At 61.7% G+C, this 25966-nt stretch overlaps 1 protein-coding gene and 2 long non-coding RNA genes across 3 annotated transcripts in view; 1 reads left to right on the top strand and 2 right to left on the bottom strand.

Annotated features, from left to right (window-relative positions):
- JPH3 (junctophilin 3) overlaps nt 1-20448 on the top strand; it is a 79465-nt gene extending 59017 nt beyond the window's left edge. The window contains exons 3-5 of the mRNA XM_040633206.1: nt 13060-13184; nt 15068-15966; nt 17829-20448. Of these exons, the coding sequence (XP_040489140.1) occupies nt 13060-13184; nt 15068-15966; nt 17829-17909 (1105 nt within the window). The 3' untranslated portion in view covers nt 17910-20448. The remainder of the gene's footprint in view (nt 1-13059; nt 13185-15067; nt 15967-17828) is intronic.
- Nucleotides 202-4183, bottom strand: LOC103673840. Its single transcript, XR_571503.2, has 2 exons — nt 1304-4183; nt 202-393 (listed from the first exon to the last, which is right to left on the bottom strand). It is a non-coding gene; the product is annotated as an uncharacterized LOC103673840 (long non-coding RNA).
- LOC121103400 lies at nt 9056-13063 on the bottom strand. The gene is made up of 2 exons (XR_005835560.1): nt 10652-13063; nt 9056-10033 (listed from the first exon to the last, which is right to left on the bottom strand). It is a non-coding gene; the product is annotated as an uncharacterized LOC121103400 (long non-coding RNA).
- Nucleotides 20449-25966: the final 5518 nt, after the last annotated feature.

Below are 25966 nucleotides of genomic sequence, written 5' to 3'. Positions count from 1 at the left end.
TGCGTTTCCGTTGCAGGTGGCCACTTGCCACCGTCACGCCCCCAGGGGAGAGGGGGACTTGCCTGCAGGAGCCTCAGTGCTCTCCCCTGTGAAATGGGGACGGTCTCCCTCTGTCCTCGTAAACTCCTGCACGTTAACAAGGAGAAACCCAGCCTCGCTCTTAACCACAATGCAAACTAGAACAACAGTGGAATCAGGCAGTGTTTTACCTGTCAGCTTGGGAAGGATTTTTTAAAAAACTGACCGTCACCAAGTTAGAGCAGGTGTGTGGAAACAGGCCAACTTGAAGTCAGGTGTGTGTGTGTGAAGTTCCCGAACTACCAGGACCAGGTTTGTAACTGCAAAGCCGAGAACAGTCTCCACGTCCATCAGCAGGCCGGGCTCAGTCTATTTCTGGAAAAAAAAAAAAAAATCCATTAAAAAGAACAAGACAGCTCTGTGTTTGCTACTGTGGAACAATCTCCAAGATAGAGCGTTAGGTTAAAAAAACACCCAACAACAAAAAGGCGAGAGGCAGAGCTGAGCGCGGTGTGCGAACATCTGCGTCCGAAGTGTGCGATGCCTGCGCGCGGGGGCTGCTGCCCGGCGAGCGGCTCATTACGCGCCGAAGACGATGAGAAACACCTCCGTGAGCCTGGACGCAGACCCGGCCGTGACGTATGAGGGGCCAAAACAACCGACGGGAAAGAATACATAGACTAAGGCGCCATTTAGATTTCAGAAATGAGACGTGCGCGCCTTTGAGTACGTGGACCATGAGCAGAACCGGAGTCCACCAGAATTAAGAGTAGTTGCCTGTGGGACGTGGAATAGTTGAGCAGACAGGTGGAGGGGGATTTACATTCATTCTCTGCACTTGAAAGAGAAAATTTTAAAGGATTCATATTGCTTTTGTAAATTTAAAGATGTGTATATCCAGCCATAATAGCCAGACAGGGGGCCGTTCCAGACCTGCAGTCTTTAGGGTTCTTGCCATTACCCACTCTCTCCCTACAAGGCAGAGGCTGCTGCCTCCCTGCCTCACCTCCCTGGGTTCTGACGTGCTGTTGTGGCTCACTCCCCTGCCCCCGGGCCTTTGCACTTGCTGTCCTTTCATCCTGGAACTCGTGGCCTGGCCAGCCCCTCCTCGCCTCCAGCTCAGGGATGCCTGTGTGCCACCCAGGCCACTGCTGACGCCCACTGCTCTATGGTTCTGTGCACACCGGCCGTCCACCATCGGACGTGCCCCCTCCTCAGGGCGCGACCTCCCTCGTGCTTTGAGTCCCCGCTGCCAGCACATGGTTAGTCGATGAGCGCACCAGACCTGTTCTCCCTGGTGGGAGCAGCGGGTGGTCTGCGGTGATCGGGCAGGGCTCCGGGTGCTGCTTCTGTGTCTGGGGCGAGTGTTGGAGCCTCTTCTGTCTTCTGTGCTGTTCCGAGAGGGTGGTTTTCTGGAGTTCTGTCTGTTTTTATAGCAAAGAGTTCCTTTGACCTCCAGCAGGGGCTCCACGGTGCCAGGCGGGAGGCGGCCAGGGTGCTGCAGAGAGCGGGCGGGGGCTGTCCACGGAGACCACGGCCCCGCCCTCGGGTCCTCGGCTCCTGCCTGAGAGAAGTACTTTCGACACAGCCACCAAAACGCAGGGCGGAGGAGCAGGTGCAGGCACGGGGGCGGGGGAGCCGCGGGCGCGCGCTGACGGGCACAAGCTTTCCCGTAAGGGCGATGTTACAGAATTAGCTCACGGTGATCGCTGCACAGCTCCGAGGACACGAAACACCACTGACTCGTCCCCGTCGAACAGGAAGGTGTTACAGGGTCCGAACTGAATCTCGGTAAAGCTGCTAAAATATAAAACCCACGGAGAGCTGCTACCAGGCACCAGCAGACCGTGTGTGGCCCGCGCTGTGTCGCCTCACGCGCGGGAGGGATCCTGCTACAGTTGGGTAGACGGAGGCTCACGGAGGCCTGACCCGCCCCAGATGAAGTAGCAGGTGGACGGCGCACTCCTCCCCCTTCCCCCGCAGCCCCGGGCCTAGCACCCGATTCTAGGGAGTGGGGAGCTGCGGGGTGGAGGCGGTGGTCAGGACTACTTTCTGGGGTGAATCTGGCCCGGGACGGAGGGTCCTGAAGGGTGGAGCCTCACGCCCTGTCTCAGGTGGGACGCTGGGCCTCGGATCTGTCCAGCGGAACCTCAGACTGTGCTCTTCCTTAGAATGAGGTCACTGCGATGTCACCGAGGATCTGGAGATGAGGTCATCCTAGGTGACGTGGGCCCTGAATGTAATGGCAAGTGTCCTGGGAGCGGGAAAGACAAGGAAGCCGAGCAGAGACCGGGGTGGCGTGTCTGCAAGCCGAGGAGCGTGGAGGTGGCGGCGACACCGGCGCTGGGGGCCAGGCCCTCCGGGAAGCCCGGCCTGCGCTTCTGGCTTCTGGTCCCAGAGCTGGGAGAGGACACGGGTCTGTTGTTACTGCCACCCCAGGACACTGGCACGGCCCCCAGCCCCCTGGGTGTGGTCTCTGCGTCAGGCACAGGCCATTTCTGGGCTGCTGTGCAGAGCGCTGGCGGCTGGCTGTCCCTCTGTGACGGCACCTTCGTGACCCCCGCCAGTGTCTGGCTGCCTTTGTGAGTCAGGCTTGCTCGACCCCGCCAGCGCACGGGCATCGTGTCCTTCGTTAGTTTGGGTGGTTTTTTTTTTTTTTTTTTTTGAGGATTTTTAATAGGAAAAAAATGGGGGTGGGGAGAGATGTGGCAGGGGAGGAGAAGCCAGCTGCTGTGGTTTGATCTAGAATGTTCTCCGGCTTTGCAGACCACTCCAGTGGATGTCTCTGTCATTCTGACCAGAAGACACACGCTCTCCAGAGACTTAGGTGGGACTCAGGCTCTTTAGAAACCCCACCCCCACCCCTGTTTCCTGGCTCCGGTAGAAAACCCCATTGAAACCAAGGGACTTTCATACTGTTTGGCTCTGTTTGAGTTCTTGTCTGACTTGAAGAGTTTTTAGAAACCCCTCCAGTCCCCCACCAGCTCCTATGGACCGGCTCAGGCAGACACGTGGTGTTGCCTCCGCCACTGGGGGCTGGGACAGGCAGGGCGCCCCCCCCGTGGGCCCGTCTGGGTTTGTAGCTTTAGTGGGCACCCGCGTCCCCTCTGCCCCCCGGCCCGTCCTCCCACACCCGCTGAGGGCCCTCTCTACATGCTTCTGGGGCCTGGGCCCACCCTGCTCATGACCCTCCAGAGGCCCCTTGCTGGTCTCAGGAGGAACAAGGGCTCTGGGATCCAGTGGCTGCCCCACCCCCTTTCTCTGCTCAAGTCCTTGGGGGCTCCATGGCCTCCCTTCCCACCCAGGACCTCCACATGCCTCATCTAGTCTCCCCCACTCACCTTTACCACTCCCCTACTTGTCCTTCAAATCCCAGCTCACTGTCCCCCTCCTCCAGGAAGCCCTCCCTGAGCTGGTGCTAGCCCCTGGGCGTGCACGCTCAGCACCTGCTAGAACAAGAGGCATTGTGGTGAAGGCCCGTCTGGCCCTGTGAGCCTCCCGAGGGCAAGGGCTGGGCCTTTATCTCTCCTGTGCCCCCAACACCTGTACAGGTCTGACACCGTGGTGGCGCTCGTGACTTAAAGCTGAGGCCTTTCCCGTCTCTGGTCTTGGCATCCCCACCTGTCACGGTGAGCTGGGTACGCCGCCCGTCACCCACGTGAGCACATGGGGGATCGCTGTGTGCAGATGCGGGGGGTTCCGCCGTCATGTCCGCGGGTGCACCTTGAGGGTGGACGCGGGGCACTCCGTGACCACCAGCCGCTGGCCGAGCCGCTGGCGCTAGAGTGTGACGTTCTTGGGCCCGGCGGGGGGCGGGAAAGGCAGGTCCGGAGCTGCGGACACGCCTGACACCTCCAGCCTGCCCGCCGGGCTTCACGGCCGGCTGTCCACAGGGCGTGACGACACAGCCTGTAGGACAAACAGAATACCAGTGGTGACGTGTCCCATGGGGTGCACGCCGGGGGCCCTGGGTCACACACCCAGCTCTCCAAAGAGACCCAAGCCTGTGGGAATGTCCCCCCAGCAGTGTTTGGCAGCCCTGCCTGGACAGAGCACCTGGCCGACCTCGAGAAATGCGGGACAGGACCTACCCACGGCAGTCCCTGTCCCCCCGGTGAAGGAGTGATTCTGGAATTCACCTGATGGCTTATCTCTATCCTGGGTGTTGGTTACAGCCACGGCCCCCACATGCATGAACGCCCCCACCCTTCCGCCCAGCCTGGGCCCCCGCACATTCCTCCCGAGGCACGCGCTGCACCCCTGCCCCAGAGGTGGGTCCCAGGCACGGATGAGGCTCGACTGGCAGGGCCTTGACCACACATCCTCGTAGGCATTTTGTATTCTCTCTGAGAAGCCCCCCAGCCTCAGAAGCTTCAGGGCCCACCGCCGCTGGCTCCTCCCATGCCCCCCGGGTAGCCTCATCGGGGCCGAGGTGCAGGGGGCCCCTGATTTGGCAGGGCCTGGTGGGCCTGAGTGTCTGCATTTCTGTGGGCCCCCAGGGGACGTTGTGCTGCAGGTCCCAGGGCCTCAGGCAGCTCGTCCTCCAGCTGGCCTGTCCCTTGCTGGGGGGAGGCACACAGGTGGGGCGAGCGGTCCCTCCAGAAGGGTGCGTGTGCAGTCTGCGGAGCTTGGCCGGGGCTCCCCATGTGCTTCTCCTGACAAGCGCACGCGCGGCGGCCCCAACAACGGCTCACGGCTCTGAGCTTGTCTGCTGACTGACGGCTGCCGGGGCCGCTGAACACACACACAAGGCTCGCGGGCTGTGGCCAGAGGCCCCCAGAGGGAGCACGGAGATTGCTTGGTGCCGTCGGCACTGGAGGGGGAGCAGCCTGGGGCCTGAGGGCTGCCCTCAGCACGGTTGCCCACGTGCTTCCTGAAATAAAGCAGCCTCGGGGTTCTGTCGAGAAGGGACATTCCAGTTGCAAATGGGAGGATGGACCCCCCAGACTCCACCCCAGGATCTCCAGGGCCTCCCTGTCTGCTCTGACCAGGGCAGGTCTTTCTGACATCCCCTCTCGGCCCGCCCCTTGGGTGAGCCTGACCTCTGGTAGTAGGGTCCGCTCTGTCCCTAGAGTTCCGCGGGCCTGCCAGGGGCCTGCTCCCTCAGCTCGGGGCCTGGAGGAGGGACCAGGGCTGGCACAGCCACCGGCCCCTTCACCACGATGGATGGGGCTGGGGATCGGGGCGGCGAGAAGCCAGCTTGGGGCTCCTCCCGGGCTTCCTGCGTGCTGGGCTGGTGCCGGCAGCATGGCCTGTGGGGTCTCCGTTCCCCAGCAGGGAGGCTGGGGTCCACAGGGGCCTGGTGACCGGCCCATGTATGCGGGAAGGCAGAGGGCCAGGCCCTCAAGCCCAGGCTCGGAACTGCTCCTTCAAGGTGCTCTGGGCTGGTCTCTGGTCTCCCCCCAGGGCACCACCTGCCTGGCGCCCCTGAAGGATGAAGGCTGAGTCCTGGTCAGAGGGGTGGCACACTGGAGGCTCAGCCTGGCCTGTTCTGAGCTGGGTTTCTGTGGTTCTGCAGGTTGGTGGGGCCTGAGAACCTGTGTTTCTGACCAGCTCTCGGGTGGTACTGTGGCTGCTTTCTCACCTGAAAACTCTCAAGCGCGTGCCAGGTCCCTGCCAGCTTCTCCCTTCCCTCCCCTCCCCTGCACCAGCCCTGATCCTGCTCCCTCCCAGCCCAGCCCAGCCAGGGTTCCCCCCCTCCAACTTAGTTTATCAGAGCAGCGGACTCCTGGTGAGGAAGTCACACAGGTTTGCAGAAGCCGCAGCCTCCGTTTACCAACGTGGATCTGGAGGGGCAGGGAGGGCGGGGCACTGGCAGGTGGTCCTGCTTAGGAGGCCCTGGGCACGCCCGGGCTGCAGGACGGCACCTCGTGGGCGCAGAGCAGGCTGGGAGTGGTCAGATCGGGGGTCAGAAGCTGGCTCTGCCTCCTCTGGGCCTTTGTTTCCTCTGTGACGGGAACACCTGTCCACGGACGGGTGCTGGGCTGCAGGGCGTGGGGAGTCGGGTCCAGGAGGGACGGGCTGCGTCCTCCAGGGCTGGATGGTGCACACCGAGCGTGGGATGGCAGGGCTGTCCCGGCCAGCCGCAGGGGCAGCTGGCTCCGGACTGGGCCCTTGCCCTGTCCTGCATACAGCGGTCAGGGCCCGGCTTGCTTGGATGGCAGGAAGACTCTCTTCCTTGGCTCTCGGAGTTCGGTTTGGTCTCAGCGTCCCTGAGCCCCCAGGCTGGTGGGACTGGCTCAAACCACAGGCCTGAGGGTGACTCAGGGATTGGTGATGGCCGATGAGGAAGAGATGGTGCGAGTGAGGGGCTGTGTGTGGAATGAAACCACGCACGTGCTGTCGGCTCAGGCTGTGTCCCCCAGCACCGCCGGCGGGGGCAGCTTAATGGAGCCTTTCGCCTCGGGTCCTGGGGGCTGGACGTCTGAGAGGCGGTGTGGGCAGGCCGGCTCCTCCTGAGGCCGCTCTCCGGGCGTGTGTCTGTGCCCTGACGACCATGTCTTCCCTCCATCACGTCCTTCCGGATGGGTTAGGGCCCAGCACGTCTCCCGGGGACACGGCTCAGCCCCTAGCTTATGCACACACCCTCGGTGGGGCTGAGAGCCTCCCAGGCCCGGGAAAGACAAAAGCTGCATGTCTCCACCGGGCAGGAGAGTCCGCCGTGCCTCTCGGTGGCTGCCAGAGCACGCTTTGCCACACGGGATCTGAGAGCGGACCCCGCTGCCCCAGGTGCCTCACTGGGCGCGCCCCTTCGTTCCCTGTGCCGGCGAGAGCCTTCATGCCACAGCCCGCCTATTCCCACAGCCGTCACTGTCCTCCAAGGCCAGGGACACAGCTGCAAGTGGGATGGGGGCAAGACCTCTAACCAGGGGCACCTGGCAGGCCAGTGACAGACTGCACAGCACGTGGAACTTCATGCCTGTTCCGCAACGTCAGGCCCCCTCCTTAAAAACGCAGACACCCCCATTGTCCGTGCCCTGGCATCTGCTGCCAGGCCCAGCGTGCCCTCTCCTCTCTGCACAGGGCCACACTGATGGCGGGGGGCCAGGGGCTGGGGTTGGGGGCCAGGCAGCAGCGCATGGGGCCTGAGTGCACCGGCGGCCACAAGCCCAGAGCCGGGGTGGTGATGGGGCGGCCGGCACACACGGGGGACCCCAAGTGCCACCCTGGCTTGGACGGGAATGCTGGGGGAAGGTGCGGGAACAGAGTTTTTATAGAGCGAGCGCAGCTCTCACTCACGGAACGGCCTCGAGCACGTCCATTAGTTGAGTGGTTATGGGGTCCCGCTGGTCTTCCGTGGGTTTGTAGAAACGGTTCACGGAGCCAGCACGCTGGCTGGGGAGGAAGGATTTTGCATTAACGTGAGCTAATCATACCGCGTTTGCTTATCCCTGAACTCTGGCTTTGAGGTGTCAGCCTCTCTTCCAGGTTCTGCCCCACACGTGCCTGTCCTTCCCTGGGCCCCACATGGGGGGTAGGGGACAGATGGGTCTGGTGCCGCCGGGCTGCACGATGGACATGGCCCCACAAACCTGGTTAGGGTGAAGGTGTCTCATGCACCAGGGGCTACCCTGCCCAGGCAGCAGACCCCGAAACCCATGTCAGGTTGGGGAGCAGGTTTGGCCCAGAAAGCATGAGCACGAGGCCCAGTGTGGCGAGACTTGACGCGGGTGCTGGGGTTGCGTGTCGCAGGACCCCGCTCATGAGCAGGAGCCAGAGTCAGAAGTCGGAAGGCGGAGGGCCGCTGCAGGGGGCCTGGGAGGGACTGGCGGGTGGGGGTGACTGCTGATGGGGACGGGGGACTTTGGGAGGAGACGGAGACATTCGAGAATTCGAGGTGATGGCCGCGCAGCTCTGTGAATGTGCTGAAAGGCCCCAAGTTGTAAAAGGGTGAACTGCGTGGTGTGTGGTGGGGGAAGGAGTGGGCGGTGAAAATGAGCCCTCTGGACCACGAGGCAGGTGTCCTGTTGCAACGTGTAAGACCCCTGACCAGGGCGTCTGCCAGGAGGGAACGGGTCAAGGGCTGGTGAGAGGGGAGTCCCTCCGGCACGAGCCCCCTTGGCCCAGCTCTGTGCACCCAGCACAAACCTCCCCCAGGCACCTGTTGCCCCCCCCGCCCCGGAGGCCCACTTGAGCCCCTCAGTTACCAGCACTGGTGACAGCGGGGTGCTCTGTGGTGACATCCTACAGGGGGCCTGGCCCTCAAGGAGTAACAAGGAACACTGGACTGTGAAGACAACCACATTCTGAATTGGGTGGGGAGGGTCTGGCCAAGCTGGAGACCCGAGAGCTGGGGAGCCCATCCCGGGTCACATGCCCCCATTTGTCTGGGTCGGGGCTGGTGCTGGCGGGATGCCCTCAATCCAGGGTGTGGGAGTGGGCTGCTGGCTGGCTGTGGGGCCTGCATCAGGTGCAGAGTGGACGGAAGGTGGGGCCTGCCCAGGACGAAGGGTTGCATGCAGAACAGCTGCAGGCCCGGGAGGGCGGGGGAGGAGAGGGCCGAGGCCAGGGGCAGAGAGTCTCAGGTCTCTGGCGTTTGGTACAGTGGGTCTCAGAGCGAGGTCCCAGGACCACTGGTAGCATCACCTGGGAGCACCGGGAATGCAGATTTCTGGGGCAGCCAGCATTTCCAGTGGTGCCACACCTCGCACAGACCCTATTTCCCAAGGTAGTCATAGCCCCGGGTTCCAGAAGGACGGGGGCGACCGGTCCAGTTCAGGTGCCAAGGGTGGAACTGGGTGGGGGGCGGACATGGGCCTGTCACCCTCCATCCTGTCACGGGCCTCTGCTGCCCGAGGTGGTGCGTCCGCGTCCTGCGCGGTCTCCGTGGGGGAGGGAGCCCGGCGCAGCAGGGGGCGGGGGCGCCGCTTCCTCCCCGCCGGCCCTCTGGGTCCCCGCGCTGGTTGTGGGGGGCGGGGGGCTCAGGCGCCCCACTGCTCACCCGGAGAGCTCGATGCCGGCCCAGCCCCGAGTCTCATTCAGCGTCAGCCCTGGTGACGCGCCGGGAGGTTTTCTCTATTAAACGCACTCTTCTTGATTCAATTTTATTTTAAGGCTGGCACAGCGTATTCTCTATGTGTGAACGTATGTATGTAAATACACGGACGATGTTGGTGAATTAACGTTTGTGGTATTTTTACTAAGTGAAAACGTGGAAAGCAAACAGCGGCCCCTCCAGGGGTGCGCACACCCTGCTCTCCGGGAGCGTGCCCCCCGCGGGAGGGTCCCCTGTGGGACGGTGGGGCCACAGCCCACCGTGCAGGCTGCAAGACAGCAGCGGAGCCTCTAGGCTCGAGGCCGGGAGCCCACAGGACAGTGTGAAGGTAGTGACCAGGCTCTCGCCGTCCGTCGGGGCCCAGGCCACACCAGCGCCGTGCAGCCGCTGCCCGAAGATGTGCGGTCCCACGGACCCTCCCTGGCAGCAGCCCTGTGTCGCTGGAGAAGGTGGGGGTGGAGAGCCTGGTCACTTTGTTTACAGGGTTTGGGACAGAAACAGAAGGGAGGCTGTTAGAGGAGTTCCTCCGTGGGAGAGGCTGCCGTGGCCAAGCCACATGTCCAGTGGGGACGGAGGACCTGAAGGGGTGGCTCCACATGCTGACACGCATGCCGCTGGGGCACATGTGCAGATGCTTCCACACCATGCCCTGCTAGCCCGACACTTGGGGGACCGAAGCGCAGTCCTGCGAGGCGGGCGCTCGTATGACACACGCGCAGGCACGTTGCCCCTCTGAATGAGGAGCCCTCAAGGTCGCTGCTTGCTTTCACCAACACAATGTCTCACTGCTCTTCTGCACCTCCGACCCAGGAGCAGCCTCGTCCAACAGCGGGTGCGCGCTTGGCTGTGGCTCCGAAAGCTCTAAGCACTCCTCACCGGCCGTCTGTAGCTGCCCATTACCCCGCGGCATTTCCTCCAGTGGCCATGCTCTGCCACCCGTCTTGGGGGGTGACCTGTCCCGTCTCTTGGTCCAGAGCTGTTTGGGCTCCATGTCCACCCACATTCACCTGGTTGGCAATGCTGCTGGGAACGGGGAGACCTGTCGTGACCAGGCAGCCGAGGACATCCCCATGATCTCGGGAGGGGGGTCTGGGTAGGGGTGTTGCCTGCCCTACGCCATCCACGTTCAACTTGGAGGAAGAACCACAGCGTAAGAGCCCCGGGCCCTGTCCCAGACCCTCGATGCTGGTCTTTGGGTCGTTTCCCCTGAACTCCCTTTGCGTGACCCCAGCAGACAGCATCGAGGGTCTTCCCGGGAAGCCTGAGGCCCCTGTGAGGCTGACCAGGTTCTTCCAGGTCCAGAGCCTGGCCGTCCCTCTCCTGAGCCCCAGGTTTGTGTCAGACGTGTGCCCCTGAATGGCACTCATGACGTTCCCCTGCTGGGCCTGGCCTCCAGGGAGCTCAAGGCCTCCGGCACAGCGTGTGCGCCCCCGCTCAGCTCCGCTGCTCTCCGTCTGGTCTGCTCTTGAACAAGCTCACAGAGCAGCCTTTTACTGGAAGGCACTGGGGTGCGGGCCCAGTGAGTGCTGTGATGGCCCGTGGGACTGCTCACACCAAGAGGCCTGGGCGTCTGTCCGCGGGCATTTCTCGACCTCGCGGTGCCTCCCACCGGGCTTGGGAGCCCCCATGTTCCCTCACCTGACCTCCATGGCTGGGTCTGCAGCCCGCAGCAGCATGGACGGGAGCGCACTGTGCGCCTGGAACAGGCCCTTCCCAGACGCGGTACACGGAGGTGTCCAAGAGGCTAGGGTGGTCATTGCCTGCTCTGATCCCCGGCAGACACACGCATCACCGGCTCAGATTCCCGGATGGGGGGCACCAGTGTCGCACGCGGCAGCCATGTGCAGTCGGGCCCCGTGACCATGGTGGGTGCTTTGTCAACGCCAAATGGTCACGGAGAAGCCCCCAAGCTGGGGCAAGATGGGAGTGGGGAGGGACTGCTCATGGGGATGGGCTTCCTTCTGGGGGATGGAAACATCCTGGAACCAGACAGAAATACTTCCTGCACAGTCCGGTGAACGTGCTTGGTGCCCCAACGGTACCCTTTTAATTCGTTAGGTGAGCTGCAGTTAAAAATGTGAGTCACAAGAGAACCAGCTGGGCAGGAGAGTCAGAGCAGACCCCCTGACAGAGAGGGCTGTGGGGAGGGGCTGGGCAAGGGGGTCACAGGGGATAAAGGGCGTGGGGTCTTGGGGTGCCGAAGGCATTCTTAAAGCGGTGCAGTGTGAGTGCATGCCATGAAGACCCCAAAAACCGCTGCATTGTAGACCTTAAATGGGTGAACTGTATGGCACGTGAGTCACAGCTTGATAGGACAGTCGTTAGGGCAAACCAAACCAACTCACGGAACATTCTGGGGAAATCTGTATCATTTCCCCAGAGCCAAGCTCAGCCGCTGTGCTGGTCTGGGTGCATGTCGAGAACGCGCCGTCGGCAAGAGCACCCCTCCCCAGGGCCAGGCCGTCCAGCTGGGCCTCGTCTGTCCACTGTGTTCAGGCTGCGTGTCTTAGCTGCAGGGCACCACGGTCTGGTGAAGGCTGTGGTGAGGCCAGGGCAGGACACGGTGCAGACCAGAGCGTCAGGGGCTGGGCTGCAGCCCGGAGGCTGGGCAGGATGGGGCGGAAGTGGCTCCTCCAGGGCTCCAGCAGCACCCCGCCCCCCACGCGGGGAGGAGTCCTCAGGAAGCAATGACCATTTATCAAGTGATCTGTCCTTGGTGACAGGCTGCCCCTCTCAGGGACAAGCCATAGCTTATTGGTGTCTCCAGGGTTGGGATGCAGTGCCCTGGAGCCAGGACACTGGGCTGGGGAGGTGCACGGACACCTGGGCTCATCCTGCCTCGGGCACCCCGTCACGCAGAGGAGGTGGGTCTCGTGTGGGCTTCCGCGTGGAGACAACACGGGGTTGTCCTGCTGGCAGGTGCAAGGCAGCGTCCTCGCTGGGGTGTGGCGTCCTCGGGGCGGGGCTGTCGGGAGTGTGTGTGTGTATGTGTGTGTGGAAGAGTCTCCCGTGTCAGGCCTGAGCTTAGGGACGTTAGGCCCCACACACGAGGGCAGTGCTGCCAGAGTCCGTGGGACCAAGAGGGTAAACTGAGTCCCAGAGAAGCACCTCCCCAGGCCACACAGGTCCTACAGGGCAGGGCCATGCCTGTGCTCCATGTGGCGGTCGCCCCCAGTTAGGAGCCGATGGGAGCTGGGCGTCCTCCCTGGGCAGAGCCCATGGGACGCGGACGTGATTTCTCTCAGCATCTGGAGACCACGTTTCATGCTGACTTGGAGAAATCTCTCAAGCTCTGTGCTGGTCCCCTGCACACGCCTGCAGGGGAGTGACGGGATGGTCAAGAAGGTCCGGTGGCCGCAGGTCAGCCCCTGCGCACCCCAACTTCCTTTCCCAGAGCCCCGCAGGTGCCGTGGGACAGAGGCATTCGAAGGCTGCCCCGGTGGCTGCTGGGCTGGCGCTGGCCTGGGAGGCAGGTCTGGCTCCGACACAGGGTCCAGCCCTGGCAGCCGCTGCCCGCCCTGGGCCTGGAGTCAAGCCTGGTCCCGGGGAAGGTGCGTTTTGTTCCTTACACCCTTGGACTTTCTGAGAGCTGGCTGGTCCGGGCATCAAGCCTGCCCCGCTCCCGCTCCAGAGCCGGGCCAGCCCGTTGCTCACCACACCCACAGGTGTGGCTGGGTACCCCAACTGCCTGCCTGGGCAGGCCGGCATGGACCAGGCTCCTGCTTGTGTCTGGAGGCTCAGAGACGCGCTGGCTGCGCGTTTTGTCCTCTAGCGTGCAGACACGACACTGGGCAGGATGGAGGCTCCTTCAGGAGGACCTGCTGCTGGACCGGGCTGAGCCCTCCTGCGGGCGCAGACATCCGTCTTAGGCCAGGTCCTGCCCTCGCTGGGGTGCGCCCTGGGCCCGGAGGCACGGGCAAGCACTCAGGCCGGCTCTTTGGGGGGTGGTGTGTTGGCTGGATGAATGAATGCACGGGGTCTGGAGGCCATTGGCCCTCCACCTTGCTTCAAGAGGCCTGACCGCCCTCCCTGCCTCCCCCTGCCAGGACCTCCCACTCCCGGGCCAAGGCTGAGGCCGCCCTCACCGCAGCACAGAAGGCCCAGGAGGAGGCACGCATCGCCAGGATCACTGCCAAAGAGTTCTCGCCTTCCTTCCAGCATCGGGAAAACGGTGAGTGTGCCTCCCAGCAGGGGCGTCTGCGTGCGGGGCCGCGGCACATGCCTCCCTCAGACATGCACTTCGGGGTGCGAGGCTGCAGCAGCTCCCCACCCCCCGCCCCTGCGCTCTGTCTGTGCGCCACTCCTGCTCTCCACAGAGGGCACTGTCCACGCACCCCCCGCCCTTACCGCTCTGTGGTTCTAGAGCTTTCTTCTGGAACCACTCTGTCCAGTCCGGGGGCTATCGAGCTCACTGAGGAAATAGGGCTTCAGTGTTTACACTGTGTGAACCGGGGCCTGGGACGCATGGGGGCCGGCAGGGGGGACAGCGCAGCTCTCACACGGGCAGGAGCTACAAGCCACTGCACCGCAACCAGGGTCCAGCTGTGTCTAGCCCGTGAGCCCTGATACAGCTCGGGGCAGAAGGAAGCCTGGAGCAGGGGTTAGCGATGACCAGACACTGGAGAGCCCACCCTCAGGCCGGACTAGCTGCCCGCTGCCCCCTCTCCCTCCTCCATCCTGGTTAGGACCCAGGAGGGAGCAGAAGCCGTTCTTCCCCGACCACCCCAAGCTGTCCTGGAGCCCATGGCTCTAGGCCTCCCTGGCAGGGGTTCCGGCCTTGCGGGCAGCCCAGAGAGGCCAGGCCTGCTTCCGGGAGGCAGGAGGACCCAAGACAGGGGACACGGGTGTTGGGAGTCCAGCTGTGACACTACCCCATCGACCCTGGTTTGGACAGTGATGCTGCCACGAATGGCTTGTGCTCTGGAACTAATCTTAGCTGAGCATTGGCTCCCGGCTGTCGGCACCGGCAGTCGAGGTGCTGGGGCCAAATGGGAGGGCGTGGGGCCTCCCTCCTGTGTACGGAGTCCACAGTGCAGCTGACCAGCAGCCTCCTGGCCTTCCCATGGGGCGTGGTGTCCGGGCTCCCCTGGCCCGAGGTCATCCCAGGCACAAGCAGGGCAGGGCAGGGGTGTGATCCCTGGCCTCCTGTGGTAGGGCACCCTAGGGACCCCCATTGAGGGGGCCAGCTCTCAGGGCAGCTGCTTCAGACCCTCTGTGCTTGCAGGGGTGCACTGCCACCCCAGCCCCCGGGCCCTCACGCGCCAGATGGGGTGTGTATGGACTTGGCGAGTGGAGGGGGCTGACCGGTCACTCAGCCCAGCACTCACAGGTGTGAGGTCCCTACCCCAGGACCCCATGGGCCTCTCTCAGACACCCTTCTGTGGAGTAGCCATGACGACTAAGCCGGTGTCTGAAGTTCGGCCTTGTGCTGCTCCCTGCTCTCAAAATCCCCAGGGGCAATAACGTGCCACATTTCTCCTCCACGAACAGAGAGCTGGGTCCAGCCCCTGCCAGACCGTGGGGGCCACATCTCCGGCAGCCCTTCCGGCCCCAGCTCAGAGGCTCCAGCAGAGAAGTGGAGAGGGGAGACCACTCCTGTTCTCACACACTGCACCCAGGGAGGTCCTCAGACCTGTAGCAGGCCACCTAACACAAGAGGCTTCTTTCCAACTTTAGGAGGGACTTGGGGTGGGGGACAGAGGACCTGAGAGCATGGGGCAGGCTGGCCCATGCATTTGCATGCTGAGCCCTGGATCTCTTGTGTGGCTGGGGGTGGGGGGGGCGGACCAGAGCCTCTGTCCACCGTTGCCCCTCGGGACCTGGTCACCCTCAAAGTGCCCGTTGGCTGGTGGGCTTCGGGTGATACACAAGGGCTCTGGGAACCACTGTGCCCACACCCCACTGGTGAACGGCGAGTGCCCTAGCTCTGGCCGCTGCCCCCCACGGCCCAGGCCCCATCCTGGTCTCCTGCGGTCCTCTGGTGAGATCAGGCCTCAAGAGACACACAGGGTCTGAGTAACCCAACCTCTGTGTGCTTCCTGCCCCTCCATAAAGGGCTCGAGTACCAGCGGCCGAAGCACCCGATTTCCAGCAGTGACATCGAGGTGGCCTCCACGGGGACGCCCCTGCAGCAGGAGAGCCCCGAGCTGTACCGCAAAGGCACCACCCCCTCGGACCTGACCCCCGACGACAGCCCCCTGCAGAGCTTCCCTGCCAGCCCCACGGCCACCCCACCCCCGGCCCCTGCCTCACGGAACAAGGTTGCCCACTTCTCCCGGCAGGTCTCGGTGGACGAGGAGCGAGGCGGGGACATCCAGATGCTCCTGGAGGGCCGGGGAGGGGACTATGCCCGCAACAGCTGGGGCGAGGAGAAGGCCGGCGGCTCCAGGGGCATCCGCGGCAGCACCCTCCGGAGCAGTCAGCCCACGGACGACTTCCGCTGCCGGGGCCCGGGCCACAAGCAGCCAGGCAACCCCAAGTCGCGGGAGCGGCGGACGGAGTCGCCCCCCACGTTCTCGTGGACTTCCCACCACCGGGCCGGCAATCCTGGCTGCGGGGCTGCACAGCTGCTGGAGCTGGAGGAGGAGAAGCTGAGCAATTACGAGCTAGAGATGAAGCCCCTGCGGAGGATGGACTCGTACGTGCAGGAGGCCCAGCCCCAGAAGAGACGCCACAGCAAGGGGGGGGCCTGCCGCGGCCTGGGCGACGATCCCCGCACCGACGACCGGGGCTTTGGGGCCCAGAGACTGCGGTCCAAGTCCCAGAACAAGGACAGCACCAGGCCGGCCCCCGGTGCGGAGCCCGCGGTGCAGAGGCTGGAGAGCCTGCGGCTGGGGGACCGGGCTGAGCCCCGGCTGCTGCGCTGGGACTTGGCCTTCTCCCCGCCCCAGAAGTCCTCCCCCGTGGCGCTGGAGTCGGACGAGGAGAACGGGGACGAGCTCAAGTCCAGCACGGTGAGTCCTCACTGGCCACTGGCGGCAGGCAGCGTCCTGCTGCCTCCAGCTGAAGGGGGGCTTGGGGGAGCGGGGGGGTGGCGGTTCCTTCCCCAGAAAAGGGTCCCTCCCACTGGAAGCCTCTGTGGGTGATGGGGTCCCACCTTCCTTTAGGGCCAAGGGAGGGTTACTCCCAGGCTTGATCCTAGCAGCAAATGCACTTGGGTGGTCTCGAAGCTCCCAAAAGAAACGGGGCTGTAGCGGGATTCCATTCCCCGCACACACACCCCCGGCCCCAGGAGGGTCCACCCCTGCTCTGGTAAGGAAGCCTCGCTATCACCGGGTCCAAGGGCAGTCCTGGGTCCTGGAGAAGAGCACGGAGGGCCAGCCAGAGCCACTGGGGCATCAGGCTGGGGACCAGCTCAGGACTGTTTTGTCCAGGCCATACCTTTTAACTTGGGGGCCAGGCACTGGGTCCTCCCACGATGCCCACTCTCATGGGCAAGGTGGACAGAGGATAAAACTTTGTGAAGGCCGTCCAGGCCAAGGCTTCCCTCCCTACCAGAGCTGCAGTTCTTTGCACGTAGCCTGAGGACACAGCCTTCCTGGCTCACCTGACACGTGGGGCGTGGCTGCGATCCCGGTCACCACGGCCAGTGGGGGACACTGGGGCTCACTCACAAGTCCTCGTGTAAGCTCACCTCCCCTGGCAGGCAGCTTGGAGGATAGAATAGAGGCCCTGGGGCTGGACTGTGTGGGGCCGGGTGGGTTCTCACAGGAGGGACCTTCTGGGACCCTTCACCTGGAGGGGCAGCCATGTCCTGCGCCCCGGGCCAGACAGCTTCTCAGCCCCACCCAGAGGCTAATGTTCCCGTGCGCTCCACGCTGCAGTGACGGCAGCAGCCCGTGAGGGCCTGGCCCGCTGCTGGAGTGCCACATACCTGCCCCACAGGGCATACCGAGTCTTGGACACCTCTGGGACCCACAGTGCGGCCAGGCAGGGTCAGTGTCCATGCTTGTCCCTGGGAGGAGCTGCTGCTTGGGGGCAGGTGCCTCCCTTGAAAGCACTGGGAACATCTTGTGGGTGGGCTGGTTCCTTAGTGCTCCTGCCTCCCCGTGCCCCGATCCCACCGGAGCACAGCCCTAGGAGCGGCCGCTGGGGAAGAGCAGCTTGTGCTCACAGGCCTGGTCGCTGGGGCGGCAGCCGGGAACGAGCACGCCTCTGCGGCGTGTGTACCCACGTGCCTACACGGTGCACACGCGGTCATGCTACGAAGCAGGACAGTGGACATGGGTGGCAGACATGGGAAGAGGTTCTCTCTGTGGCCGCCTGCGCTATGTTGGTGCTGGGAGAAGCTCCCTGCCTCCAGCGGGCACATGTTTACTCCGCTGGTGCCCCTTGTGCAGCACGGGGGCCTCTGCACCCCTCAGCACGGACGCTCCAAGGACAGTCAGCCCAGGGAGGGGAGTCTGGGCCCAGGCACTTCGGGGGCAGGAAAGGCCTGCAGGCAGCCCGAGGCTGCACGGGGACAGCACGAGGCCCAGAGCCTGCGCAGCTGACGGGAAGGAGGGGGTTTGCTGAGAAGCCTGTTTGACGGCTGGGACATCAGCGGATTGCGGGGGCTCAGGCTGAAGGCTGGGGCCGTTCTGGGTAGGCCATACTGGGAATCCCAGGGACAGTATTTTGTCCCAGCTGCTGAGGACGTTTACTTAAGGTGACCCAGAGCTGGAGGGAACTCCAGGACCAGTCACTGCAGCCCAAGAAGCAAGGGGCCCCTCTCCTGGACTTGGGCCACCACCCTGGCTGCCGTCTCGGAGCTCCTGGTTGGGGGGTGGGGCAGGCCAGACATGGGCTCACCTCTCTCGTCCTCCTCCCGCTGCAGGGCTCGGCTCCCATCCTGGTGGCCATGGTGATCTTGCTCAACATCGGAGTCGCCATTTTGTTTATTAACTTTTTCATCTGACGGGATGTCGCGTTAGCAAAAACAACGGCTGGTGTACAAAAGGGACGGATCGTAACTCGGGACGGCCCAACGACCACTTCTGAGTCTTTTCACAGAACATGATTGGGTATTACTCACAGTTTGCCTTTTTTTCTGGGTAATGTTTTTTGGATTTTAGCCAAAATTCTTTGCTTGTATAACACGATGCTGTGTGGCATGGCAGAAGGAGGCCAGCACGCCGACCCTCCAGCTTGATGTGGAAAGGAAAGGGATCCCAGCAAATCAATGGCCAAAAACAAATGGCCACGGTCCTCGCCGCCATCACACCCCGCCTGGGACTGGAAAAGGAGGCAGCCGGAGGAAGACCCCTGCGTGTGCGGCTGAGCCGGTCCCACCAGCCCTGGCAGGTGGGGAAGCAGCCGCTGTGAGGCTGAGTGTGGGAAGCCTGCTACCTCTGCTTTTCGTCCGGGTCCTGGAAGAGCGAGCGGGTGACGCGTACCGGCTAGCGGCAGGGGGGAGAGGGCGTGCCGTCCTGCCCGGCAGCAGCCTGGGCCTCTGTGTTCAATCTGTGCCGTGTACTTGAGAAAGCAGGGACCTGCCGCCTCTTCTTTTCTTCCCCCCAAAATGCCACACCCTGCCCTCTGCTCCCTTTGGCCTTCACGGCGAGGCTCCCTCCCCACAGAGTCTGAAAGCAAAGTCCTTATGTTCCCCCTTCCCATCTGCCCCCCCCCCCGACCCCCGGGAAGCAGGGCTGCGGCTGGGACAGGGCAGGCAGCGCTGTGGGTTCACTTAGCCATCACAGCTGGCGCCGTGTGGCATTTCTACACTTGGCACGCAGGAGGTGTACCCAGGCTTGCCTGCCCCCATCAGACGTCATGGCAGTGACTGACATGGCCCTCAGCAACATCATCTTCTCTCGCAGTCACTAAGCACACGGGTTTTCCATCTTTGTTGGCCCCCAGATACGCACACTCCTTCCAGAAGCCTAGGTCATGGTGCGGAGCTGGTGTGGTCCCAGGACAGGAATGTGGGTGGAATCCAGTGGCTTGAACGTCCCTGAGCAATCCTAGCCTGTCCCTCCCCCACCCCATACACCACGTACCTGGTTTCAGTCAGATCTGCCTTCTCTACCAGAGTCACTCCATCATCCAAATGAAAGAACAAGGTCCCAGAATGTTTGGGCGCTGGAGCCACCCCTGGCCCGTGCGTATGGACGTGTCTGTGGGGCACGGCCACGTCCATACGCAGGCCTCCGCGTTCGCGCCTGGGGCGGTCCTGACCGTGAGCCCCCCACCGTGCTGGGCACAGCCCGGCTGTGGACTCTGCCTCGCTTTGCTTATGTTGAGCTGTTTCTCTGCTGCCTTTCAAGCAGATTTCTTTACTACACTGCACTGGATTGCTATATTTTTAACCAGAAATAAACTCAAGATTAGAGCATGTTCCAGCTAAATCCAGTTTTATTTTTTCTGTTCTACATCCACTCCCCATTTCCTCTCCTTTTGGCTTAGTTTTGGGGGGGTCTTTTTCGGGGAGTGGGGACCTAGGCGAGCGAGGGTCTGTAAAATACACTGCGGAGAATGCTGCGTTCTGGAGGAAAGGAGAGCTTTTGGTATGTCACCTTCCCGTTCTTTTTTACTACCGTTTGCTGCGGACCTGAGGTGAACTAAATAAAGACTGCTCCTTGCAGCTCAGAGTCCTCCGGGCCAGGACACGGGTCCTAGATTCTGTTTGCGACTGTCTGTAAAGATGACAGACTTGCGTGCATTCCGGTAACGCCGCAACACACAGTGGGGCCTAAATGTGCAGGTTACACACACGCACACGCTGACCCAGAGGAGCTCAGAGAAATGCGAGTCACCGCCCTGTTTTGAAAGCAGTAGTGGTTCCGCGACGAGGGGCGCGTGTCCCGTGACGCATCCGGCCGCTGACACCACAGCTGTGACACCACACGGCCCATCCTTTCCCTGCACGCTCAGGGAGTTCCCTGTGGATTCCACCGAGACCACAACATCCTGGGTCTTAGAGACTCTAGAAGCTGACTGTGCACTGGTTTCCCCACTGATTAAGGCCCAGGCAGCTCAGCAGGGGGGAGTGCTGCTGCTCCCCTGGCTGGCTTTTCCTACTGGCCCAGAGCCTCAGGTCCCGACAGGTGCCAGTCCTCCTGTGGGGCAGGGCAGCTCACCTGCTTCTCCCTCGCGTGTACCTGGTGGGCGCGCATGCAGAACGCTCCCCGCGGGAGCGTCAGGAAGGACAGGCATGCGCGTCAGGGCCGGCCCCTGTGGTACGAAGTGTTGGCACGTTTTAATTACTCCCAGAGCAACCTTGCAAGAGTCCTTTTCTCCTGTGACAGCGTGTTGTGCTCCACACTCTAGCTATGAAAGCCGGAGGCAGAGAAACGGAGTGACTGGAGCTCCTGAGCCCAGGGCCGTGGGGAGGGGGGCAAACAGGTCACCACTCCATGCCCAGCTCTTGCCACCCTCCCCGGGGTGAGAAACCTGCACTCACACCTCACCCTGAAAGACCTGGGAAGGACACTGTGCCCTCTGGGGTCAGCAGGTGAGCTCGTGTGTGCCCAAAGAGCACCTGTTGCATTTACCAGAAACGTGAGGAAACTTACACGGCGGGTTACTCGTGCTTTTCTGAAATTTGCTCAGTGCCTGTAAAGTGCTTGGATAATTTCAAGCACGTGAAAAATTATCCACGCTAAGCTTCCTAATCATTAGCACATGGGATTCCCAAAGACACAGAGCAGGGATGCAATGCAGGAGCCTAATTAACAGGAAGAGGACATCGCCAGAGGAAACTTCCAGGTAGCCACAGAAGTGCGACACCTGTTGCCAAAATCACTCTCCCCAGAAGTCCACAACCACATTTACCGGCCAATAAACTCACGTCCTTGTTGAAACGACTGCACGGGCTGTGCACTCACACACACTGTAGGATAACGGGCTCCTTGCCACTTGCGCCAACCCAGATTCCCCAGCGAAGCAGGTAGAACACAGGTCAGGTCTCCGCAGCCACCCCTTGGGGCCCGGGTTTGGTGCCCACACCAACAGGTAACACAAACAGGGCAGCCCCACATCCTGGTCCTAAAAGTCCTCCCTTTCAAGAGTCCCAGTCTGGACGATCCATTACACAGCCACCCCGCTTGAAACCAAAGGACATTGCTGAAAGCCCAGTGCTGATACAAGACGTATGGGGCTTGATGTGGACGAACACCTGGGGGAGTGAAGGAAATAAAGTGGTGGTGTTCCTCGCAGTTTTTAGTTTGGGCTTTTGGCCACGTTTTTTTGATCCCCTCCTGAATCAGCGCCAAGGTCCCCACTTGAGGCGGGTCTCACTTGCACCCACAGGGGGACACGCCTCAGACGCCCACAGCGCCTTCCTCCAGGGGCAGGTGCGTCCTTCCCCTTCACAGACACAAGACGACACCTCTCACCCCTAACGAGAGGGCCCACCTCGGCTCTGGATGAAGCTCACTTTCCTCAACTCCTGTGGGTCTTGTCTTCCGGTTTTTCTTGCCTTTGGTCTCAGAAACTCCACATAAAGGTGCCTACTAGATTTTAAGCCTCTATGTCCACAGCCACATGTGCTGCCGGGCCCTACAATCCACGGCCAGCACCAAGTAGAGCAGACAATGGCTCACGTTTCCATGGTGTCCTGCCTCGGACAGGATCTGCTCCCGTCAGTTAAGCGTAAATGTGAAGCAACAGGACCAGGATTCCAGACAAAAAATAAGGAATAAGGGTGAAGTGTGCTCTTGTCAGCAAACTCAAGGTGTCTTGCTAGTTTCGTTCCCGGCCCAGGCCTGGCCACATGTCACACGCTACTGTCAGTAAGCAAAGACTGGAAAAATGATCTGTCCCCGAAATCTATTCCTGAGAAGTGTCGCTAACTCAGCCTTAAAAGCAGCAAGAAAAAATACAGTTACCAGCGTTCAAAAACAGAAAGATGACGCTGTATTTTACGGTCTGAAAGCTCTGGGGACCAAGGGTCGCAGACGCAGAACGCCTCCGCGGAAGAGGGTCCCCGCGGAAGAGGGTCCCCGCGGAAGAGGGTTCCCGCGGAAGAAGGTGGGGAGACGCTGGGCACCTCAAAAAGCCGCCGACAGGAGACACCAGCACGTGTGGCGCCCGGACAGTGAAAAACTGTCCCGGCTTCTCCAAAACTGTGGCCCACGAGCTAGGAACAAAGGGTGCTTTCCGAGTCTGCCTCTGCATGAAACCCCAACACGGAAGTGCCTGAGATATAAGAGGGCAAACATGGGTTGTTCCAGCTTGTTCCTCGACCTTTGGGAAGCAGGCAGCCCGCTGGGGCAGATCGCATGATCGCGAGCAGCCCGTGGGCACTCTGGGTGTGCGGCCCGGGCCCGGGGCTTCAGGGGACGGCAGAGCAGGGAAGGCGGAGAGCAGCACACCTCATACCTACCTCACTTCTGTCTGCCCCCACCACTCCCACCTGCTGAAGTCCCAGACACACACCTCACTGCTGCGTCTGCACACACCGTCCCCGGCTGCCCGCGCGCCCCCCCATCTGTGCCGCACGTGCACGCAGGTCTCTGGCTGAGCCACCACTGCTTGGTGACACGGGGACGGTGTCCGCCCAAAACCACGAAGGGCAGGAGGCCCCAAGGGACGGCAGGTCGGGTGTTGGCTGGGCCCCTGCTCCCCTCCACCGTGCCGGCAGCACCCGCCCCGGCGATGCATTCCACCCCTGTGATGAGGATCAGAGATCAGCACGCTTAAGATTTCTAGTCCCTTACGATCAGAGTTACCGTCCCCCAGCGCTTCCCACGTGAGGACACACGTCACAGAGGAAGGGCTTTCCATCACTGTTCAACCGTGAGGCCAACAGCACTCCCGCCGCCTGAGAGGGTCTCCCTCCCTAAACACTGTCAGTCCCCAGGGCAGCCCACCGTGTAGCCAAGGGCTCTTCATCGAGCCGCACCCGCACCACCTGCCCGGGCGCGCCACCTGCCCGTGAAAAGGCAAGAGAGGAGTGGAGGGCTGCCCTCCAGTCCCCCAGCCGGGCTTCCACATGGGGTCGGCTTCGGGGAGAAGACGGGTCTGGACGCAGGAGGTGGGGAGTCTGTGCCGCGGCCCCAGCCCGGGACCCCGAGGGGGTCCTGCTCTACTCAGCACCGTCACTGCCACCACCAGAGCAGCGTGGCCTGCGCGTTGAGCCCTAGGCCCGCTGGTGGTGGGCGGGCCCTCGCTGCAGGACGCCCGGCACTCAGCGGCTCGCCGAGCTGCTGGGGCCTCCCGTGCACAGAGCGAAACCCGACAGCCGGACTCTGCTTATTTGCACCATTCACCACGTCCAAAGAAACACCACCCGCTGTAGCCTGACTGAAACAAAACCGCCACAGCCCTCACCACCCGGTGAGCGGCGTGTGCACCCTGGCCCTCACACTAGACAGGAGACCACTCACCCTGACACAGATGCCTTCCTGTGAATTCTAACATAAACCGGTCTCAATCTGCATTTTCTTTTCCCACTTTTTTCCCTGGTGCATGTAAACTTTAATACAGTGCAATCGTTTGTGCATTGACAAAAAGGGAATGTTGACTATGTTTTGATTTTTCTTATTGATGAAGCGGCTAAAAATGTTACCTCGCCATTTTATCTTTTAGCTGGGAAAAATAGCTTGGTTACTTACAAAATGAAAATTAAATACTTCTCCTTAATGAATGTAACACTCTAAGTCATACCGTTACTATGTATTTCACTATCTGAAAGCAAGAGACACTGTCGAGAGTTGAAACAATTTTGCTCCTTTTAGTAATAAACACCATCATTTGAAAACTCTGGGTCCCTTGCATCATCTCGTTACAGACCAGGGTCTTCACTGAAATCTCCTAATGCCAAAATTTTGAGACGGAGAAACGGAATTCTTTCTCCGGACAGAGCCAGTGCTCCCCCGACGGCAGCCCTGCAGCCTCGGTCTTGGGCAGGAGGGGAGCCCAGCCCGAAGCGCGCCCGCTGCTCCCCCAGCCGGCCCCACCAGCCCCACACGCTCCCCTCCACAGGCTCGGCCCCAGAGGCCTCACGGGATCGCTGTGCTAAACCCAGTTTGATTTAAGCTTCTCATGGGGGAACTTCCTCGCCTTTCTTTCCGAAGAGAGCTTTTCCCGCCTCAGGATCCCCCTCCACACACCTGGGTCTTCCCCGGCCGGCCTCCCCAGTCCAGAGCCCCGGCACATGGCTGCCGAGCTCCACGAGCTGGTCTGGTGCCGAGGGTCCACCGCCTGCTCGGCACCGGGGAACCAGGCCCGGCACTGGCTGTACCCGTGGCAGCTCCTCAGGCCCTGATGGCTTACGCGTCCTCGGCCACTGGCTGCGCCGGTCAGTGACTTGGCTTCCTGCTGGACACCGCGGTCAGACCGCCCGAACCCAGCACTACCAAAGCGCTCCCGCAAAACAGGAACGAAGACGCCTCTGCTCTACACTCAGGAGGTACCTGGGCCAGGAAGACAACACTGGTCTACGGTGACCAAAGGCATGCGCACAGCCCGCTTCCCAGTTCAAAACACCCGGGAAAGCAGCAGTTACTAGAAAGCTCCTTCAGTCTCGTGGAAGTAAGCAGTGGCCAGCAGATGGATTTCATGCTCGCTCAAGCTGAAGTGGGTCACGTCCCCCCCGCGCTAGGGAGCAGCTGCCCGTCCCCAGCCCCCAGTCAACACTCTGTCACCTCTTCCTCACCCCGACACACGTGGGGGGCTGGTTCCCAAGTGTGAACCTCACTTGGGTCACCCGATCTGAACCCAACCTTGCACTGAAATTCCCCTGGGTGGAGGCCTGAGGGCCCCTCTAGCCACAGGGGACAGCCCTGAGGAGACGATCTGTAACTGGCAGGCCCTGGCCGGCCTCTGGCCCCTCAGTGTGGGTCTGCTGTCAGCTAGCGGCTGACTCCCTGCTTGTACAACTTGGTAAAGGACCCAAAAGGTGTCAAACTGCAACAAATAGCACTCTCCTATCTTTCAGAGACAGACGGAGAAACACGTGGAATGGTAAGGACCACCAAGCTATGGTGGTAGTTCCTGGACGTTTGTTCCATTCAAGCCAACCCCAGAAATCTGCCATCTCTGGCCAGCCCTTTCAAATCCATCTTCCTGCAGCATGACCCAGAGAGCCGCTTAGCCGCCCCCGGGGCTTGGGGAGGACGCAGAGTCTTCACACTCGAAACCCCCACGCACCCCAAGGAGCTCTGCTGGTGTCTGAGAGGGCACGGCCAGCGGATGGGTACCGTAAGAGAAAGGGGCAGAACCCAACAACCGGGCCAGTGGTACAGGGGCTTACCAACAACTCAGCAAACCAAGGAACAGACAAGATGTGCGACGGGAGGGCCCTTGCTGACCTGGAATATAGCTGTTTCCAGCTGTTCTTGCTCCAACAATGCAGGAAATGCAGGCCTCGGGCTTCCTACTGGCCACTCATGCCCACGGTGGCCATCAAGGTGTCCAGAACGTTCAGTCACCGGCAGACAGCAGGGTAAGTGTGCTGGTCCTGCTCCTGGGGGGACTCTCGCGATCCTAGAGGGCATCGCTGTCTCTCCCACTGCTCAACACCTAAGGTGTACCTGTCCTGGTGTTTCAATCACAGCAAGCAAGAAGCAGAGACAGCTCCTTCTCTGGAAGCCTGTTAATTTATTCTCGCTGGCGCACTCAAACTGAGTGTTTTAGCAATAACCCTATGGACATGACAGCAAAACAGAGACTATTTGTATGAGGAGTTTCTTCAGGGGATTTGCGAGTTCTCATTCAACTTGGTTGATTAAAAAATATCCTCTTCGGGGCGCCTGGGTGGCACAGCGGTTAAGCGTCTGCCTTCGGCTCAGGGCGTGATCCCGGCATTATGGGATCAAGCCCCACATCAGGCTCTTCCGCTATGAGCCTGCTTCTTCCTCTCCCACTCCCCCTGCTTATGTTCCCTCTCTCGCTGGCTGTCTCTGTTTCTGTCGAATAAATTAAAAAAAAAAAAAAAAATATCGTCTTCCCTCAAACCTGCTCCATCATACAATCAGTAACACACTGGCCTCTGACAACAGAAAGCTGAGGCGGGGCCCACAGGCTCTTCCA

Source organism: Ursus maritimus, unplaced genomic scaffold, assembly GCF_017311325.1.
Source record: "Ursus maritimus isolate PB19 unplaced genomic scaffold, ASM1731132v1 scaffold_19, whole genome shotgun sequence".
NCBI lineage: Eukaryota > Metazoa > Chordata > Mammalia > Carnivora > Ursidae > Ursus > Ursus maritimus.
The sequence above is the reverse complement of the archived record's forward strand: the minus strand, read 5'-3'. Positions and strand labels throughout refer to the sequence as shown.